This window comes from Leptodactylus fuscus, chromosome 7 (assembly GCF_031893055.1).
Source record: "Leptodactylus fuscus isolate aLepFus1 chromosome 7, aLepFus1.hap2, whole genome shotgun sequence".
NCBI classification, from domain to species: Eukaryota; Metazoa; Chordata; class Amphibia; order Anura; family Leptodactylidae; genus Leptodactylus; species Leptodactylus fuscus.
The window spans coordinates 133,654,052-133,675,874 of NC_134271.1; the positions used below are offsets into that span (position 1 = coordinate 133,654,052).

The 21,823-nt window shown below is 44.2% G+C and overlaps 1 protein-coding gene across 1 annotated transcript in view; it reads right to left on the reverse strand.

Moving 5' to 3' along the window:
- Positions 1-21,823, reverse strand: part of LOC142214523 (scavenger receptor cysteine-rich type 1 protein M130-like) — a 170,890-nt gene that overhangs the window by 84,737 nt on the left and 64,330 nt on the right. The window contains exons 4-6 of the mRNA XM_075283472.1: positions 13,651-13,785; positions 4,528-4,836; positions 452-766 (exon numbers count right to left, since the gene is read on the reverse strand). Of these exons, the coding sequence (XP_075139573.1) occupies positions 452-766; positions 4,528-4,836; positions 13,651-13,785 (759 nt within the window). The remainder of the gene's footprint in view (positions 1-451; positions 767-4,527; positions 4,837-13,650; positions 13,786-21,823) is intronic.

Sequence of the window (21,823 nt, forward strand, 5' to 3'; positions counted from 1 at the left end):
CAAGATTCCGGTATATCCCAGCCCTTTGGATGTGAACAGGACGCATCCGTATATGTATAAGGGAGGACGCATCCATATATGTATAAGGAAGGACACATCTGTATATGTATAAGGGAGGACGCATCTGTATATGTATAAGGGAGGACGCATCTGTATATGTATAAGGAAGGACGCATCTGTATATGTATAAGGAAGGACACATCTGTATATGTATAAGGAAGGACGCATCTGTATATGTATAAGGGAGGACGCATCTGTATATGTATAAGGGAGGACGCACCTGTATATGTATAAGGGAGGACACATCTGTATATGTATAAGGGAGGACACATCTGTATATGTATAAGGGAGGACGCATCTGTATATGTATAAGGGAGGACGCATCTGTATATGTATAAGGGAGGACGCATCTGTATATGTATAATAAAGACCAATATTCAATGCCTCTTACCTGTACATATAACACCAGCAGTATCCCAGGATGGACACTTCCTATTTCCAAGTGCCGTTATATTACAGTCTCCCAGGTGATATTCTTTACCTGTACAATGGAATCTATATGTGGTGGTGACATTATAGCTCCCAAAATGTCCTCCACCTGGTACAGAGACAGCAACTCCACATTTCATTTGCCTGCAGAGTACATTAGCCTCTTGTAGAGTCCAATGAGAGCTGCACACGGCCATCCATTGTTCTTCATATAAGACCTCCACTCTCCCAGAACAATTGTGACTACCATTGACAAGTCTGTAGCTATGATGAAAAACTAGAGATACCAAAAAAATAAAACAATGTGAAAAGCACATAATTGTCAAATAAATCAATACACAAAGTATAGTAAATGTGTTTGTGTTCTACCTCTGAAAACCAGAACATTTTGCAACTTGTCCTTATCAATAAGGTATAATAAGCAGGAGAGACTTAGGGGAGGAAAATATCCCAAACAGTTATATTTCTCTTTCCTCACCTATCCTGAGTATTCTTGCAGCATCTTGCAGTCACCGGTGTCCTCTTCTGGTCACAAGAGGTGCACCGAAACCACGACACACAATCACAGGCCTGAGCAGTGACCTCAGGGTGCATGACATGAGCCAGAGACCATAAGAGGCAGAAGAGGACACCGGGGGACTATGAGATGCTGCAAGAATATCTAGAAGAGCTGTGGCAAGGTGAATATGATGATTTGTAATGTTGCTGCACCTCCCCTAGGCCTCCACTTGTCTAAAGACACTGAGGTCTGAAGAGACTGCCATATTTAACCCTTTCCCGACATCCATAGTACTAGTACGACAGATGCTGGGTGTTTAAAGATGGCAGCTGCTCGGGAGCTGGGAGGCCGCCATAGCTGCCAGGTGTCTGCTGTTTTATACAGCAGACACTTGGTGCTAATACCCACACCAATCACAGGTATTAACCCCTCTGTCGCCTGGGTTATAGCTGATCGAGGCGTCATTTTACCGGCGACACTTGGGCGCCAGCATTTTCTCAGGGATTGCCAGCACCGAGAGCAAGCTCCGGGCCAAGAATTCCATTGCTAAGACAGCCGGGAGTCTTGAGAAGGCTCTCGGGTTTGTCTTTCAATATATTCTATTGCAGGCTACTCTATGTATCCTGCAGTAGAAATACTGGATTTTTTAAATGCATTAGTATTGTAAGTGGCCATTTTCTCCTGGCCTGTGGGCATGCGCAGTCTGTTCTGCTCAAGGCCCAAGGCCTAGAAGTTACAAGCCACTGCCGGAAGAAGAGGCTGAAGAGGACGCTGCTGATGAAGATGGAGGCGGCGTTTGGAGAGAGTTTTCTCGCAGCATTGGGGCGAGAGAGCAAATTTGCATACTAAGAAAAAACGGGATTGTAAGGGAAACATTGCGCGGCGAAGACGACGAAAAATAGGAGACGAATAGCCTTTCTTAAGGCTATTCCGACGTGGTACCTAGAAAAAATTGTGTGTGATAGGATCCATTTAAATACCCGACATCCACTATACTACTATATATTACAGGGTGGGACTTGTAGACCAATATGATCTGATTGTAGGCTTTTTAACAATATCCATGTTTAGGGTGAGACACAATTTTTTTCTTTTTTTTTTTTTTTTTTTTTTAATTTAACCAAATTTGTGACTGTATAATCTTCAGCAGGGACATATGGAGGATTTTGTGTCTTATATACTGGGTGTTGTATATAAGTTTGGTGGACGATGTCATTGATGAGGTTGTCACTTAAAAATAAGCGAGAATAGTTTATCTACACAAAATTAGAGTGCCAGGAGTGCCAGTGAATGGGTGCAATATATGGGAAAAGATGGAGTAGTTGCACATTTTCCAATTTTCGGGTAACTTTCTGTTTCCGGGAAGGGAGAAACAGAACGTCACCTATACTAAAGCCCCCCATCACTAGCATATCATACTTCTGGTACAGATCTTCTGGGCTGGCATCTCCTCTTTCTGTTGACTTCCAGCTTCCCACACCTACACAACAGCGCCAGAGTTCTGGCTGTTCTATTGCACAGGTTTGGACTGCCAGTTCCTCCTCTTCTTGACTTCTGTCCAGAAGAAATTACATCCCATGACCAGAAAGTTCGGATCGGAAGGCAGGTAAGTATGATAGGGTGGTGGGAGGGTGAGGTAATTAGGAAAGGCTAGTAGTGGATGGGCTAGCTAGTGAAACTGTGGTGGTTGTTAAGGAAAAAGTGAGGGGGAGGAAATGAGAAATGGGGGTGAGGGAGGTGATGCGAGTCAGTTCTGAGTGGCCCAAAGCATAATGGTACTTGTAAGAAAACAGAACAGGAAGACGACCATTTACTTGCATACAAAAGATGCCCGGAACCCAGAAATCACTCAAATCACTGCTAAAGCTATTTGGGTGAACTTATTATCCTATTAATAACACTAACAGACCGTTCACCACTTCCAACAATTCCAGCTCTTTACATCTGTTAATACTTGCAGCTTCACTGGTTCTGGCAAAGTTTGATTTTTTTCTCTAGCCCTCACTGCTCCTGATAAATCACTGCTGTTAGTTTTGGTGCCTGATATACTATTTTTAGACTCTGTACTGTCAGGAGGGCGGTGTCAGGCAGGAGAAGACAAGGGGTGTGATTCTGAGCCCTGACACTGGCTGCCTCTGATTGGAGCTCTGAATCACATCCTCCTGCCTGACACTGACCCTCTACTGAGCATTTTGGGGGCTAGATAAAATATTCTAATTGTGCTGGAATCAGTGGAGCAGAGACTAATAATAGTTGCAAAGAATTTACATAGTTACATAGTTGATGAGGTTGGATAAAGACATTAGTCCATCAAGTCCAACCTATAACCCTACAATGCCCTACAGTGTTGATCCAGGGGAAGGCAGATCCCTTGAACTGGTGGAGGTGGTGAAAGGTCCTCTTTAAAGAAGTTTCTCCTGCACCTTTTGCTGAGTCAGATTGAGTCCAGTCAGGTTGAGTCTATCAGTTTCAGTCTGTAAGTGCAGAGATTATGTGATAGTGTGATGTTAGGCCAGTGAAGGCTGGAATTAATCCGAAAAGCCAGTGAAGTGAATTGTAATTTCAAAGAGTAGTGTTCATGTGATTTTGGCATACATTCCCTGCAACAAACAACTTCAACTTATGAGAACAAATTTGTTCCTCCTCTGAGGAGTCAGGGGAATTCTCCAAAGACTACCAGAATAACTGATCACTAGAGATGAGCGAACAGTGAAATATTCGATATTCGTTCCGAGTAGCCCCTCAATATTCGACTACTCGAACCAAACATGGAATCCTATTATAGTCTATGGGGGAAAATTGCTCGTTTCAGGGGTAGGCAACATTAAATCAAATTATACTTACCAAGTCCACGAGTGAGGGTCGGGCTGGATTCTCCGACAAGTCTTCTCCGTGCAGCGTCCCCGCGGCGTCTTCTGGCTCTGAATTCACTCTGCCAGGCATCAGGCCTGGGCAGAGCCGACTGTGCATGCCCGCACTACATGAAAATGGCTGCTTACAGTCAAAGTGGCCATTCTATTGTAGTGCGGGCATGCGCAGTCAGCTCTGCCCAGGCCCGATTCCTGGCAGAGTGAATTCAGAGCCGGAAGACGCCGTGGGGACGCTGCACGGAGAAGACTTCTAAAGGTAGGAGAATAACCAGTGTTGATTGGCCGACTGTATAGCATTCGGCCAATCAACGCTGGTTCTGCATCAAATTTTTCCATTCGAATAGCGAGTAGTATTCGATCGAGTACGAGTATTTCGAATACCTACTCGATCGAATACCTACTCGCTCATCTCTACTGATCACACAAAGACCTGCACATCTAAAACTCATTCCATAGGTTCAGAAGTCAAAAGGCAAACAGCCTATGCATTTCCAGACAACAAAAAACAACAAGAAGGGCTACAAAAGGAATAGGAAATATGAGACAGGGGTCACTGCCAAAATCATTCTAGCTTTGTATACTGTGAGAGAGAGCTAAATGGTACATGTAGTAGTTCAACCTTCTAATAATCTCTAGTTCCTAAATCCCCATTACTATTGTATTACGCACCTTTGCACTGGATAGATGGAGGACTTAGTTTGGTGCAGTTTCCTTCTCCTCCAGGTGTTCTTATACAGTCATATAGTCTGGACTCATTACCAACACACTGGATCTTCTCTGTCCATATTGGTCCAGGTCCTCTTGTATAGGTCAGTAATGATGGCACTGCTTCTCCACATTGAAGTTCCTTACATAGTACATTGGCTGCTCTAAGATCTGAGTCAATCTCACAAACAGATCCCCAAATATTACCATAAAGAGCTTCTAAATGTCCTGAGCAAGCATTTGGACCATCGACTAGTCTGTATTCTCTGTGATCTGAGGATAAATCACAATTTACTGAGCATATTACTGTACTGGATACTTTTTACACATTAAACATGATGGATATAAATCATTAGGAATATGACACTGGGTTCAATCCAGCGCCCCATCTCTGTTTCCAGGTTTCCATCTTCTGCCGACAGAAGACGGAAACCTGGCAGACCGTGTCCAGCTGTGAGCGCTGGTGTGCGTTTTGTGCTCTCTGTGGCAAAACCATATTTTTTTAACCAGACACAAAGTCCTGCATGTCCGACTTGGTGTCCGGTTAAAAAAAAAAAAAAAAACGGTTTCGCCATGGAGAGCAGAAGACGGTCACGGCCAGACACTTTCCAAACCCATTCAAATGAATGGGATTGAAAACTGACTACAGGATTCCGTCTCCTGTCCAGTTTAGGGCAGGAAACGGAAACCTGCAAAACGGAGACTGGGCGTTGGTGTGAACGAGCCTTTAGTATAATAAAATATGAATCAGCATCATACATAGTGTGTCAGTGATACAAGAAATCTGCTTTATTATATTGACTGCTCCTTAATTCTGACCTAAAATAGATGTATTTAGATACATCTGGTTTTAGACCAATTTTAAAAACATGTTAACAAGGGTTGTGGCTTAAGGATGAAGCCCCACATTGCGAAAATGCTGTATTTTATAGTACCTCCAAAGTGGATGGGATTCTTACTAAAAAGCAGCATTTTCAAAATCACAGCATTATACCCGCGGAAACCCTGTATAGGTATAATAGAGGTAGAAAGTGATTTCCACAGTTATTTTGCTGTCTGTCTGTCTATCTATCTATCTATATGCTATCTATCTATCTGTTTTGCTACGCTTTAGCCTAACATGTAACAATGTACGGTATGCCCAATTGTGCCAATTCTGATTAAAAGCAATCCATGTAATAGGTGGTTTAAAGTTAGACTAAACAATCTAATAATATGCCAGATTTATCACATAGTACCAGTCATTGTGATATATTTGCCATTGTATGAGTGACTAGTCTGAGGTCATACTATTAGTAAATGTGGGTCAATCTACATAGGGAAACATTGTAAATTCACTTTATTATTTCTTCTCCTGCCAGATCATGATTGGCATTTAAGTGCTAAGGTACATTGAAGTTACATCTATCTATCTATCTATCTATCTATCTATCTATCTATCTATCTATCTATCTATCTATCTTTATATTGTAAGCCGGTGGCTGGTAAAGTGCTGGAGGGGGTGTATATCTCACTCAGACTGCTCAGATGGGTGAGATGAGAAGAAAATCTGGAAGAGTTTGTTCTCAGCGGACAACTTTGTTTGCTGATGATTTTTTAAGTGCCATGCATTGGACTGGATTTTTAGGGAATGGCAGTTAGGTTGGTAGTGGGACTTGTCATTCTCATCCCCTCCAGTCTGCACCTTGTGGGCACTCAGATGGTAACTCAGCTGTCTCGGTTTTGTCTGGTTCGCAAGCCATAAGAATTCTTCAGGAAGAAAAGACTTTGGGCAGAACTTGGTTGAAAAGCCACCATAGAGGTTGCTATTGCTGGAGATGATCCTGACAAATCTGAATTTGGTTTCTATTCTAGGTGAAGCAACCGACGTAAGTTTAGTTAGAGCCCAGATGGGCAGGTGTATGTTTTGTATTTTCATTTAGTACTGCACATGCCACTGTTTATTGGACTGAATAAAGCTCAACAATTGGACTATTACCTTGGAGTTGGTATCATGGGAAATATAATTGTACACAGATTTGTTAAACAATAACAGCTGTAGGACAGCAATAACCCAGCAGCAGGACCGCTGCCTCCATCCCAAACCTGGATTAAAACATCTGCCAATGTGATATTGGTGGATGGAGCGAGACATGATGTCCCAGATGTGCTCAATTGGATTCAGATTTGGGGAACGGGCGGACCAGTCCATCGCTTCAATGCCTTCATCTTGCATGAACTGCTGACACACTCCAGTCACATGAGGTCTAGCATTGTCCTGCATTAGAAGGAACCCAGGGCCAGCTGCACCAGCATATGGTCTCACAAGGGGTATCTCATCTTGGTACCTAATGGCAGTCAGGCTACCTCTGGCGAGCACATGGAGGGCTGTGCGACCCTCCAAAGAAATGCCACCCCACACCATTAACGACTCACTTTCAAACCGGTCATGCTGAAGGATGTTGCAGGCCAAAGATCACTCTCCACTTCGTCACCAGACTCTGTCACGTCTGTCACATGTGCTCAGTATGAACCTGCTTTCATCTGTGAAGAGCACAGGGCGCCAGTGGCGAAGTTACCAATCCTGGTGTTCTGTCGCAAATGCCAAACATCTTGCACGGTGTTGGACTGTGAGCACAACCCCCATCTGTGGACTTAAGGCTTTCATACCATCCTCATGGAGTCGGTTTCTAACCGTTTGGGCAGACACATGCACATTTGTGGCCTGCTGGAGGTCATTTTGCAGGGCTCTGGCAGTGCTCCTCCTGTTCTTCCTTGCTGCTGGGTTGTTGCCCTCCTATGGCCCCCTCCACGTCTCCTGGTGTACTGGCCTGTCTCCTGATAGTGCCTACAGCCTCTGGACACTACACTGACAGACACAGCAAACCTTCTTGCACAGCTCACATTCATGTGTCCTGGATGAGCTGCACTACCTGAGCCACTTATGTGGGTTGTAGAGACCGTCTCATGCTACCATGAGTGTGAAAACACAACCAACATTCAAAAGTGACCGAAACATCAGCTAGAAAGCATTGGTACTGAGATGTGGTCTGTGGTCCCCGCCTGCAGAGCCTCTCCTTTATTGAGTGTGTCTCGATATTTGCCAATAATTTACATCTGTTGTCTATTCCAGTTGCACAACAGCAGGTGAAATTGATTGTCAATCAGTGTTGCTTGGAGTTACATTGTGTTGCTTAAGTGTTCCTCTATTTATAAAAGGGACTATAATTAAAAATGGGGGGGGGGGGGTAATAGTTCCCCTAGCCTTATTAATAATAGACATAATAGATTCTCCTTATAAATATATAAATATACTAGAGGGAGGACCCGGCTTCGCACGGGTATGTAACATTTTATGTTTGTGTAGTGGCCCCATAAGAATTGTCCAATTTTGCACTGGTGTATTTTGTATGTTGTTTGTGTGTGTGTCCATAAGCGTCATGTGATTATGTGTATCTCATTTTGGATGTCAGTGAAAAACCTGTGATAAGTTGTTATGGATACCTGGAGTAAAGCTATATCTAATTCTTGCCCGTGTAGTACTGTGTTTAGACGCAATTGTCTAATCCTTGTTGGTGTGGTACTGTGTGCAGATGCACATATCTAATCCTCCAAAGTGTGGTACTGTGTGCCGAGATGCATATCTAATTCTCTGGCTTGTGGTACTGTGTGCAGAGGCATGTATCTAACCCTCCAAAGTGTGGTACTGTGTGCAGACACACGTATCTAAACCTCCCCTGTGTGGTATTGTGTGAAGACGTTGTAACGATGCTAGTTATCAGATTTGGAGTCCAATTGGTGGGGCAAATGGTACAGTACTTAAATAGTAATAAATGAAGGATAAGTACCTCAGAAGTAGAAGAAACCGTGGTCAGACGTTAGCAGGGTTCGGTACACGGTAGGAGCAGATCAATCGTAGTCAGGCGTTAGCAAGGTTCGGTACACGGTAGGAGCAGATCAATCGTAGTCAGGCGTTAGCAAGGTTCGGTTCACAGGAGGAGCAGATCAATCGTAGTCAGGCGTTAGCAAAGTTCGGTACACAAGAGCAGCAAGGCAGTGATGAGGTTCAGGGCAACAGGAAGCAGACAGCCAGAATAATCAGGCACAGGATGGAGTGAGCTGTGAGTTCATATAGGACGGACTAAACTGTGATTGGCCACAGAACAGGTGATCTTAATAACCCAATTACTCCAACAGAAGAGACCAGACAAGGTAAAGCACAGAACAAAACAGATTTCCAAATAGTGCAATGGTTAAGGCCGCAGAACATAGTCAGGAAGTCATGGGTTCAAGACCCAGTGAGTTCAGTTCATGACAGACGTGCATATCTAATCCTACGGCGTGTGGAACTGTGTGTAGACACACGTATCAAATCCTACAGCATGGGGTACTGTGTGCAGACGCGTGTATCTAATCCTGCGGCGTGCAGACGTGCATATCTTATGCTCTGGTGTGTGGAACTGTGTGCAGATGCGTGTATCCAATCCTTTGGCATGTGGTACTGTGTGCAGATGCATGTATCCAATCCCCTGGCGTGTGGTACTGTGTGCAGAGGCATGTATCTAATCTTTCGGCATGTGGAATGTTGTGCAGATGCACGTATCTAATCCTTCAGTGTGTGGAACTGTGTGCAGACGCGTGTATCTAATCCTTCGGCATGTGGAACTGTGTGCAGAAGCGCGTATTTATTCCTCTGGCATGTGGGACTGTGTGCAGACGCATATATCTAATCCTCCCCCGTGTGATACTGTGTGCTGTTCTGTGTATCTAATCCTCTGATGCGTGTATCTCAGTTTGGATATCAGTGTTGGGTTGTGTATGTGGAGTGACCGTGTGTATTGCAGTTGGAATATGAGTGAAAGACTTGCAGGTTTGTATTGGCTAAGGGGGGGCATTGTGTTTGGAATGCTGTATCTCAGCAATGGTACGTCTAAGCGAGTTGTAGTCTCATCTTAAACCTTCCTGGATACCTGAAGTATCTCTGTACCAAATTTGGTGAAGATCGGTCCAGTCGTTTGGTTTGCATTAGAGAACAGACAGACAGACAGACAAGAATTCATTTTTATAATCTCTATATTATAAAAATGAATTCTTGTCTGTCTGTTCTCTAATGCACACAGTACCACAGTTTGGAGGATTAGATGCATGCCTCTGCACACAGTACCACAAGCCAGAGAATTAGATACACATTTCAGCACACAGTACCACACAGGGGAGGATTAGATACGCGTCTCAGCACACAGTACCACACGGGGGAGGATTAGATATGCGCATCTGCACATAGTACCACACGCCGGAGGATTGGATACACGCATCTGCACACAGTTCCACACACCAGAGCATAAGATATGCACGTCTGCACACAGTTGTACACGCCGCAGGATTAGATACACGCGTCTACACACAGTACCCCATGCCATAGGATTAGATACGCGCATCTACACACAGTTCCACATGCCGTAGGATTAGATACGCGCCTCTTCACACAATACCACACAGGGGAGTATTAGATACGTGTGTCTGCACACAGTCCCACACTTTGGAGGATTAGATACATGCCTCTGCACACAGTACCACAAGCCAGAGAATTAGATACGCGTCTCAGCACACAATATCACACAGGGGAAGATTAGATACGTGCATCTGCACACAGTACCAAACGACCAAGGGTTAGATATGCGTGTCTGCACAAAGTTCCACACGCTGAAGGATTAGATACGTTTGTATGTACAAAGTACCACACGGGAGAGGATTAGATACGCACACCTTCACACAATACCACACAGGGGAGGATTAGATATGCACATCTGCACACAGTTCAACACACTGGAGGATTAGATACGCATGTCTTCATACAGTTCCATATGCCATAGGATTAGAAACGCACGTCTGCACACAGTACCATACGCCAGGGGATTGGATACACGCTTCTGCACACAATACCACATGCCAGAGGATTGGATACGTGCATCTGCACACAGTACCACATGCTGTAGGATTAGATACGCGCGTCTGCTTACAGTTCCACACGCCAGAGGATTAGATTTGCGCGTCTTCACACAGTTGTACACACCATTGGATTAGATACACGCGTCTGCATACAGTACCACATGCTGTAGGATTAGATATGCGCGTCTACACACAGTTCCACATGCCGTAGGATTAGATACGCACCTCTTCACACAATACCACACAGGGGAGGATTAGATACGCACATCTGCACACAATTTCACTTACCGGAGGATTAGATACACGCCACTTCACACAATACCACACGGGGAAGGATTAGATACACGCATCTGCACACAGTACCACACGACGGAGGATTAGATATGTGCATCGGCACACAGTACCACACCAACAAGGATTAGATACTTGCGTCTAAACGCAGTACCACACGGGGAAGGATTAGATACAGCTTTACTCCAGGTATCCATAACAACTGATCACAGATTTTTCACTGATATCCAAAATGAGATCCACATAATCACATGACGCTTATGGACACACACACAAACAACATACAAAATACACCAGTGCAAAATTGGATAATTCTTATGGGGCCACTACACAAACATAAAATGTAATATACCCGTGCGAAACCGGGTCCTCCCTCTAGTATATACAGTCCTATGAAAAAGTTTGGGCACCCCTATTAATCTTAATCATTTTTAGTTCTAAATATTTTGGTGTTTATAACAGCCATTTCAGTTTGATATATCTAATAACTGATGGACACAGTAATATTTCAGGATTGAAATGAGGTTTATTGTACTAACAGAAAATGTGCAATATGCATTAAACCAAAATTTGACCGGTGCAAAAGTATGGGCACCTCAACAGAAAAGTGACATTAATATTTAGTAGATCCTCCTTTTGCAAAGATAACAGCCTCTAGTCGCTTCCTGTAGCTTTCAGTTAAGTTAGATGGTCGCCGAGCATGGACAGCCCGCTTCAAATCATCCCACAGATGTTCAATGATATTCAGGTTTGGGGACTGGGATGGCCATTCCAGAACATTGTAATTGTTCCTCTGCATGAATGCCTGAGGATTTGGAGCGGTGTTTTGGATCATTGTCTTGCTGAAATATCCATCCCCTGCGTAACTTCAACTTCGTCACTGATTCTTGAACATTATTCTCAAGAATCTGCTGATACTGAGTGGAATCCATGCGACTCTCAACTTTAACAAGATTCCCGATGCCGGCATTGGCCACACAGCCCCAAAGCATGATGGAACCTCCACCAAATTTTACAGTGGGTAGCATGTGTTTTTCTTGGAATGCTGTTTCTTTTTGGACGCCATGCATAACGCCTTTTTTTTTATAACCAAACAACTCAATTTTTGTTTCCAAAATGAAGCTGCCTTGTCCAAATGTGCTTTTTCATACCTCAGGCAACTCTATTTGTGGCGTACGTGCAGAAACGGCTTCTTTCTCATCACTCTCCCATACAGCTTCTATTTGTGCAAAGTGCGCTGTATAGTTGACCGATGCACAGTGACATCATCTGCAGCAAGATGATGCTGCAGCTCTTTGGAGGTGGTCTGTGGATTGTCCTTGACTGTTCTCACCATTCTTCTTCTCTGTCTTTCTGATATTTTTCTTGGCCTGCCACTTCTGGGCTTAACAAGAACTGTCCCTGTGGTCTTCCATTTCCTTACTATGTTCCTCACAGTGGAAACTGACAGGTTAAATCTCTGAGACAGCTTTTTGTATCCTTCCCCTGAACAACTATGTTGAACAATCTTTGTTTTCAGATCATTTGAGAGTTGTTTTGAGTAGCCCATGATGCCACTCTTCAGAGGAGATTCAAATAGGAGATCAACTTGCAATTGGCCACCTTAAATACCTTTTCTTATGATTGGATACATCTGGCTATGAAGTTCAAAGCTCACTGAGGTTACAAAACCAATTTTGTGCTTCAGTAATTCAGTAAAAAGTAGTTAGGGGAATTCAAATCAATAAAATGATAAGGGTGCCCATACTTTTGCACCGGTCAAATTTTGGTTTAATGCATATTGCGCATTTTCTGTTAGTACAATAAACCTCATTTCAATCCTGAAATATTACTGTGTCCATCAGTTATTAGATATATCAAACTGAAATGGCTGTTGCAAACACCAAAATATTTAGAACAAAAAATGATTAAGATTAATAGGGGTGCCCAAACTTTTTCATAGGACTGTATACAGTATATATATATATATATATATATATATATATATATATATATATATATATATATATATATATTAGATTTATAAAAGTGGCAGCACTCCAACAATTCAAAGGATCGGTGAATTTTTTCAAGACAACATTTCTCTCCAGAGAAAGGTTCTAGGTGAGAACTGAAACGTTGCCTTGAAATAAATTAACTGATCCTTTGAATTGTTGGAGTGCTGCCACTTTGATATATTTATACACTAAACAGAAGGAACCACCTTCCTTAGGATTTGCCCCAATCCAGTTTGTTAGCTGTGCTGCCTTGAAACCTTCTGTTTCTCTCTCTCCTCTCTTTTCTCCCCAGTACCCCCACCCCCCTCCCACCTCTAAAGCTGGCCCTGATGGGGGTTTTAGTTTGCAAAATGGGGTAACTTTTTTTGGACTTTAAGGTCTCTGCAAGTGCAATATGACAACCCGAAAACTATGCCAGCAAAATCTACCCTCCAAGAGTCAAGTAGTGTTCTTTCCATTGTGAGCCCACCATGTATCCACGGCCACCTATGGGGTATTCTCGTGTTCAGGACAAATTGTTTAACAAGCTTTGTGGCGCTTCTTTTTCTTCATCCTCTTGTGAAAATGAAAAATGTGGGGCTAGTCTGTGACTAGTTGGAGGTGCAGTTATTGGACATGTTGTCAGGTATAATGCTGGATCCAGTCCAGTGTGAGACGTGCGGAGAAGAATAATACAGCATAGAGACATTTCTCTTACCTGAACATGTCATTCCGAGCATAGATGCAGAATGATGGAAACCATTGTATGCAACATATTGACATTGTGACAAGGACGTTTCTTCTCCATAACATCTGACAAGCAACATCCTTCTGTCAACATTCACAAATCTCGCTCCTGAGGTCACATAATGTTGTACATTTGTGATGTTACATCCCAGCTGTCTACAAACCACAGCAGAGATTTCTCTGTTGCTAGGATTACTGCCCACTCCTCTCCATTCTCCTTCCAATTTCATTTCCACTAGTCCTTCACATTCAGTGACTCCACCAAAAAGTCTCACTGGTCCTGTGGAAACAACCAGATAGTAATAAATACAGAAACCCGAAATGTAAGAAAGAACAATATTAATATTAACCCCTTCCCGCTGCAGCAAGGTTATAACTTCCTTACAGAGTTTGATTTTTCAAATATGACTTGTCCATTTATGCAATAATAACTTTAGAACGCTTTACTTACTAAAGTGATTTTGAGCCTGTTTTTTTTTTTTTTTTTTTTTTCATTAAATATTAAACTGCGTCTTAATGGTAAATTTTGGACAATAAGTTTGGTGCTTAATTATGAAAAAAATAGGAAATTTGGTGAATATTTAAAAAAATATGTAATTCAAAAAGTTTGAATATCTGCTTTGCATACAGCTAGTCTTACCACCCAAATTAGATCATAAATACAATGTACCAGATCTCTGCTTTATGTTAGCACCAAACTTTAATCACCATTTAATTTTTTTACAGACATTATAAGGGTGCATTCATATGGAGTAACATGCCGCGTGACCTGGCACGTATACGCCGTGTGAGATTTTGAGCGCCGTATACACTCCCATTGATTTCAATGGGAGTTAGTCTCGTATACGCCGCGTTATTTTGCAGCCGTGATTTTGCGAAGCCCGGTCCTCCCTCTAATATATATATATATATATATATATATATATATATATATATATATATATATACAGACCTATGAAAAAGTTTGGGCACCCCTATTAATCTTAATCATTTTTAGTTCTAAATATTTTGGTGTTTGCAACAGCCATTTCAGTTTGATATATCTAATAACTGATGGACACAGTAATATTTCAGGATTGAAATGAGGTTTATTGTACTAACAGAAAATGTGCAATATGCATTAAACCAAAATTTGACCGGTGCAAAAGTATGGGCACCTCAACAGAAAAGTGACATTAATATTTAGTAGATCCTCCTTTTGCAAAGATAACAGCCTCTAGTCGCTTCCTGTAGCTTTTAATCAGTTCCTGGATCCTGGATAAAGGTATTTTGGACCATTTCTTTCTACAAAACAATTCAAGTTCAGTTAAGTTTGATGGTCGCCGAACATGGACAGCCCGCAGTGGAAACTGACAGGTTAAATCTCTGAGACAACTTTTTGTATCCTTCCCCTGAACAACTATGTTGAACAATCTTTGTTTTCAGATCATTTGAGAGCGGGCTGTCCATGTTCGGCGACCATGAAACTTAACTGAACTTGAATTGTTTTGTAGAAAGAAATGGTCCAAAATACCTTTATCCAGGATCCAGGAACTGATTAAAAGCTACAGGAAGCGACTAGAGGCTGTTATCTTTGCAAAAGGAGGATCTACTAAATATTAATGTCACTTTTCTGTTGAGGTGCCCATACTTTTGCACCGGTCAAATTTTGGTTTAATGCATATTGCACATTTTCTGTTAGTACAATAAACCTCATTTCAATCCTGAAATATTACTGTGTCCATCAGTTATTAGATATATCAAACTGAAATGGCTGTTGCAAACACCAAAATATTTAGAACTAAAAATGATTAAGATTAATAGGGGTGCCCAAACTTTTTCATAGGACTGTATATATATATATATATATATATATATATATATATGGGAGCGTATACGGCGCTCAAAATCTCACACGGCGTATACGTGCCAGGTCACGCGGCACGTTACTCCGTGTGAATGCACCCTAAGGCTTACAAGTCAAACAGCAAGTTTCAAAATTTTCAAGAATATTTAGAAAACCCATTTTTCAACGGAGTAATTCAGTCCAGATGGGGTTTTCAAAGGCCTCTATATTAGAAACCCCCGTAAATCACCCCATTTTAAAACTGCACCCCTTAAATAAACCAAAACAGCATAAAAAATTATTTTAACCCTATCTGTTTTTAACAAGAATTAAGAAGAAATGGAGTTGAAATTTACAGGTTTCATTTTCTGTTACTAATATGTTCGTTTAGCCCTAGTATTTACACATTCACAAGGGGTTCAAGGGGAAAATGCATCCCACAATTCGTTATGCAAGTTCCCCAAACTACCATAATACCCGACATGTAAATGTAAACTGATATATGGGCACACGGAAAGACTCAGAAGGGAAGGTGCACCAAGAGCTTTTGGAGGGCAGATTTTTGCTATGTTAGATCAAAAGGGCTCTATCTCCACACAACCTATTTTTTGGAAAATCGATTGAATTATGAAAGTTATAATTGTTAAATAAATAAGTGAATCAATGAAGGAATAAATAAAAAATAACCTTTAATTAAAGATAAAAAAATAACTAATTATATAATGTGCCCAAAAGGATAGGTAGGTATCTATCTAGGAATTTTTAAATTAACAAAGCTTTATTGATAATTAATAGAGATGAGCGAACAGTGAAATGTTCGAAGTTCGATTCGAGTAGTCGCTCAATACTCGACTGTTCAATCGAACATCGAACCCCATTATAGTCTATGGGGAAACCAATGTTCAACTCAGGAGGGTCACCAAGTCCACTTTGACACCTCAGCAAATGATGCCAACACCTCTGCAATGCAACTGGGACAGCAGGGGAAGCATGTCTGGGGGCATCTAACACACCAAAGTCCCTCTATTACCCCACTATCACAGCCTAACAACTACACACTTTACACACTCAAAAAACCCACTATGAAAGTAGAAAAATACCTGGAAACCTTTTTTCCTCCCAAATTGGATGGACAGAAACCCAAATTTTACTCTAATGAAACCTTAACAAGCACCCCTTGTTGCCCATGACAACCACAGATGGAATAGGCAATGGGAAATCCAACAGTACCCACCCTGAACTGTCATTGTGGATGTGTGATGTGATAAGACCTTCCAAAATTCACTTTCCTGGCCCTTAACGTGAGCCCTTCCAAATTAAGTTAGAGGCCCATAAGCTGAGTTACCAGCAAAGATTGAGATCCTTCAGGTGACTTCAGCCTCTTACCAGTAGAGTTTTAGGCCCTTTAACTTAGTTGAGCCTTGCACCAGTAGTGTTTTTGGCCCTTGGGGTTAGTTGAGCCTTGCGCCAGCATTGTTTTTGGCCCTTAGAGTGAGTTGAGACTCTAACCAGCAGAGATTGGTGAATTCAGGTTGGAATCAGTCTCTAACCAGCAGAATATGGTGAAATCAGGGTGGATTCAGCCTCTAACCAGCAGAGTTTGGGGAAATCAGGGTGGATTCAGCCTCTAACCAGCAGAGTTTGGGGAAATCAGGGTGGATTGAGCCTAGAAGGATAAGAATTGTGCAACGCAGATGGTGGAGGAATATGAGGAGGAATTGTAGAGGTTGAGTGCAGACATGACAATTCATGTTGGGGTGCTTGACACTGGTGGGCATGAAAATGAAGGCTCTATCCAGTGGCTGTTCATTTTGATGAAAGTCATCCGGTCGGCACTCTCAGCTGACAGCCATCTGCGCTTATCCGTGGTGATAACACCGGCTGCGCTGAAGACCCTTTCAGATAGCACCCTGGCGGCAGGACAGAACAGCACCTCCAAGGCGTATAGGGAAACTTCAAGCCACAGGTCCAACTTCGACACCCAATACGTGTAGGGCACAGAGGGATCGGAGAGGACAGGGCTGTGGTCGGACAGGTATTCCCGCAACATGCGCCTATACTTTTCCAGACTGTTGACACTAGACCCCTCTAGAGTTTGGCGAGGGAGTGCCATTAATGTGTCCCAGAGCTTAGACAGTGTACCCCTTGTGGGTGTGGACCGGACGGCACTTGTTCACCTCATGGAGGAACTGTCCTCTCTGCCACCAACGACACTTGATGGAAACATCTCCATCATGTTCTGCACCAATTGCTTGTTGCAGTCATTAATGCGATTGGCCCTCCCCTCTACCGGAATAAAAGACGAGATGATATTTTTATACCGGGGTCAAGGATTGCAAATATCCAGTATTGGTTGCTCTCCATTATTTTGACTACGCGCTTGTCACTTGACAAGCACCCCAACATGAAGTCAGCCATGTGTGCCAGAGTGTTACTTGGCATGACTTTGCTGCCCCCACCGGAAAGGTCACTCTCCACTTCCTCCTCCTCCTCTTCCCTTTTGCCCCATCTGTGCTGCAAGAATGCGATGCATTGAACTTCCCCGGTAGCCTCCTCTGTCACAGTCATATCATCTGCCACATCTTCATCCTCCTCCTCCATCATTAAATGCTGTGAAGTGGACAGATGTGTGGACCTACTCTCCTGCTGTGACGGTTCTGCTGCTATCCCTGACTCCTCAGTGTGATCTTCGTTATCCCTGATGGCAATGAGGGATTCTCGCATCACACACAAGAGCAGGATTTTTACGCTCACTAGTGCGTTGTCACAGCTGACCCTCTTGGTGGACTCCTCCAACACCTGTAGGATTTCACATAGGTCTCCCATCCATGGCCACTGATGGTTGAGAAACTGAGGGAGCTGACTTTGTTTCACCCTAGGGCTTTGGACATGGTACTCCATCAAAGGTCTCTGCTGCTAAACCACTCTGCTCAACATATGATATGTTGAGTTCCAGCGTGTGGGGACGTCACACAAGAGCCGGTGTTCGGGCAGATGTAGGCATTGCTGGAGTTTTTTAGGCTAGCAGTGGCTACTGTAGACATGCAAAAGTGGGCACACAAGTGCCGCACTTTCACCAGTAGCTCGTGCACATTTGGGTATGTCTTTAAAAAAAATGTTGCACCACTAGGTTAAAGATGTGGGCCAGGCATGGAACATGTTGAAGGCTGGCAAGCTCCAGAGCTGCTACCAGGTTCCTGCCGTCATCAGACACGACCATGCCTGGGCCCAGGTGCAGCGGCTCAAACCATATTGCTGTCTCATCGAGGAGGGCATCACTCACCTCGGAGGCAGTGTGCTGTCTGTCCCCCAAGCTGATGAGCTTCAGCAAGGCCTGCTGACGTCTACCCACACCAGTGCTGCAATGTTTCCAGCTCGTAGCTGGAGTAAATTTAATGGCGGCGGCTAGGGAGGAGGGTGTTGTTTCAGAGCCTCTGCCAGGAATGATAAGGCGGGGAGACGAGGTTCACCGGCCCAGTTTGTGACCCAGTCCCAGCCTCAACTACATTCACCCAGTGTGCCATCAGTGAAATGTAGCATCCCTGTCCGCATGCACTTGTCCACGCGTCGGTGGTCAAGTGGACCTTTGTGTAAAGCGCGAAACTTAGGGCCTGCCTGATGTTCAGTGACACATGCTGTACAAGGTGGGGAAGGCACACCGGGAGAAGTAGTGATGGTTAGGGACGGCATAGCGAGGTGTCACACTTGCCATCAGGTCCTGGAATGCCGGAGTTTCCACAAGCCGGAATGCCAACATCTCCTGGTCCATGAGTTTGGAGATGTGCGCGTTCAAGGCTTGCACATGTGGGTGGTTAGTGCTGTATTTTTGCCTGCGCTCAAATGTTTGAGAGATGGTGGGTTGCTGGGAGGAGATGCATGATGGTGCAGGAGAAGGAGCTGAGACAGGAACAGGGGAGGATGAGGGAGTCCCCAAAGTGGTGGAGCCAGATGTTGCGGTGTCCTGGCTGGTGCTCTGGACTGCAGCGCCAGCACTGGCAACAGTGGGAGAGGCAGTGGCGGCAACGCCGGACGACAATTGTCCTGTGTTTGCTCTCTCCCACTGAGCCCAGTGCTTGGATTCCAAATGACGGCGCATGGAAGTGGTCGAAACATTGCTCTTTTCAGAGCCCCTACTCAGTTTTGAGTGGCAAATTGTGCAAACTGCACTATATTTGTCCTCCGTGCATTCGTTGAAAAATCTCCACAACATCGAGGAACGTGCCTTCGATGGGGGAGTTTTTCTGGGCTGGCTATAATAGGGAACATCTTGGGCCATTCTGGGTGTGGCCTGGCTTCGGCGAAGCAGCTGACCTCTGCCAATTGAATACCACGCAGCAAACGCAGTGAAAATTCGTATCCCCTCCCACCTTCCCTCGTGCTTTTTTTGCACCAATAACTGTGCAGGGGAGGTAGGACAGGAACTAGGACAACGGAGGCAGTGAAAAAAATTTAAAAAACCCATTGGCTGGCGAAAACATGTGACCTCCCATTTATAACATCGGCTGCCGCCCTAGTCGCCATTTTTGCGGTCAGAGATAGGGAGAGAAGCATATCTGCTGAGGGCTAGGTAGCGATTAGCTTTAGATAGGCAGGGAAGAACTAAAGAAGAAAACCAACAGCAAGGGTTCCTCAGCGTTAGCTCCTGCAGTTTCTGCACCATGAGTGGCCATGGATGGCAGACTTATGTGAGATCTTGCGTGTCTTTGAGGAGTCAACCATGAGGGTCTGTTGTGACGACACACTCGTCAGTATCACAATTCCGCTCCTGTGTGTGATGCGAGAATCCCTCATCGCCATCAGGGATAACGCATTGGACGCTGAGGAGTCTGGCATAGGAGCTGAAACATCCCAGCAAGATAGTCATGGCACACTCCTGTCCGCTTCACAGCGTATATTGAGGGAGGAGGAGGAGGACGACGAAGTGGCAGATCTCATTGTCACACAGGAGGCTAGCGGGGAAGTTCATTGTGTCCCATTGCTGCAGCGCGGTTGGGGCGAAATGGAGGAGGAGGAAATGGAGATTGACCATTCCGGTAGGGGCAGCCAAGTGATGCCAAGTAACATTCTGGCACACATGGCTGAATACATGTTGGAGTTAGAGATGAGCGAACAGTGTTCTATCGAACACATGTTCGATCGGATATCAGGGTGTTCGCCATGTTCGAATCGAATCGAACACCGCGTGGTAAAGTGCGCCAAAATTCGATTCCCCTCCCACCTTCCCTGGCGCCTTTTTTGCACCAATAACAGCGCAGGGGAGGTGGGACAGGAACTACGACACCGGGGGCATTGAAAAAAATTGGAAAAAGTCATTGGCTGCCGAAATCAGGTGACCTCCATTTTAGACGAATAGTGGATTTCAAATCCGGGTCATATGAGAATGTGAACTTTGTGACTATGAGACAGGGATAGCTGTACAGGCTGGGATAGCTAGGGATAACCTTTATTTAGGGGGGAATGTTATTAAAAATAACTTTTTGGGGCTCTATCGGGTGTGTAATTGTGATTTTTGTGAGATAAACTTTTTCCCATAGGGATGCATTGGCCAGCGCTGATTGGCCGAATTCCGTACTCTGGCCAATCAGTGCTGGCCAATGCATTCTATTAGCTTGATGAAGCAGAGTGTGCACAAGGGTTCAAGCGCACCCTCGGCTCTGATGTAGCAGAGCCGAGGCTGCACAAGGGTTCAAGCGCACCCTCGGCTCTGATGTAGGAGAGCCGAGGGTGCACTTGAACCCTTGTGCACACTCTGCTTCATCAAGCTAATAGAATGCATTGGCCAGCGCTGATTGGCCAATGTATTCTATTAGCCTGATGAAGTAGAGCTGAATGTGTGTGCTAAGCACACACATTCAGCTCTACTTCATCGGGCTAATAGAATGCATTGGCCAGCGCTGATTGGCCAGAGTACGGAACTCGACCAATCAGCGCTGGCTCTGCTGGAGGAGGCGGAGTCTAAGATCGCTCCACACCAGTCTCCATTCAGGTCCGACCTTAGACTCCGCCTCCTCCGGCAGAGCCAGCGCTGATTGGCCGAAGGCTGGCCAATGCATTCCTATGCGAATGCAGAGACTTAGCAGTGCTGAGTCAGTTTTGCTCAACTACACATCTGATGCACACTCGGCACTGCTACATCAGATGTAGCAATCTGATGTAGCAGAGCCGAGGGTGCACTAGAACCCCTGTGCAAACTCAGTTCACGCTAATAGAATGCATTGGCCAGCGCTGATTGGCCAATGCATTCTATTAGCCCGATGAAGTAGAGCTGAATGTGTGTGCTAAGCACACACATTCAGCACTGCTTCATCACGCCAATACAATGCATTAGCCAGTGCTGATTGGCCAGAGTACGGAATTCGGCCAATCAGCGCTGGCCAATGCATTCTATTAGCCCGATGAAGTAGAGCTGAATGTGTGTGCTAAGCACACACATTCAGCACTGCTTCATCACGCCAATACAATGCATTAGCCAGTGCTGATTGGCCAGAGTACG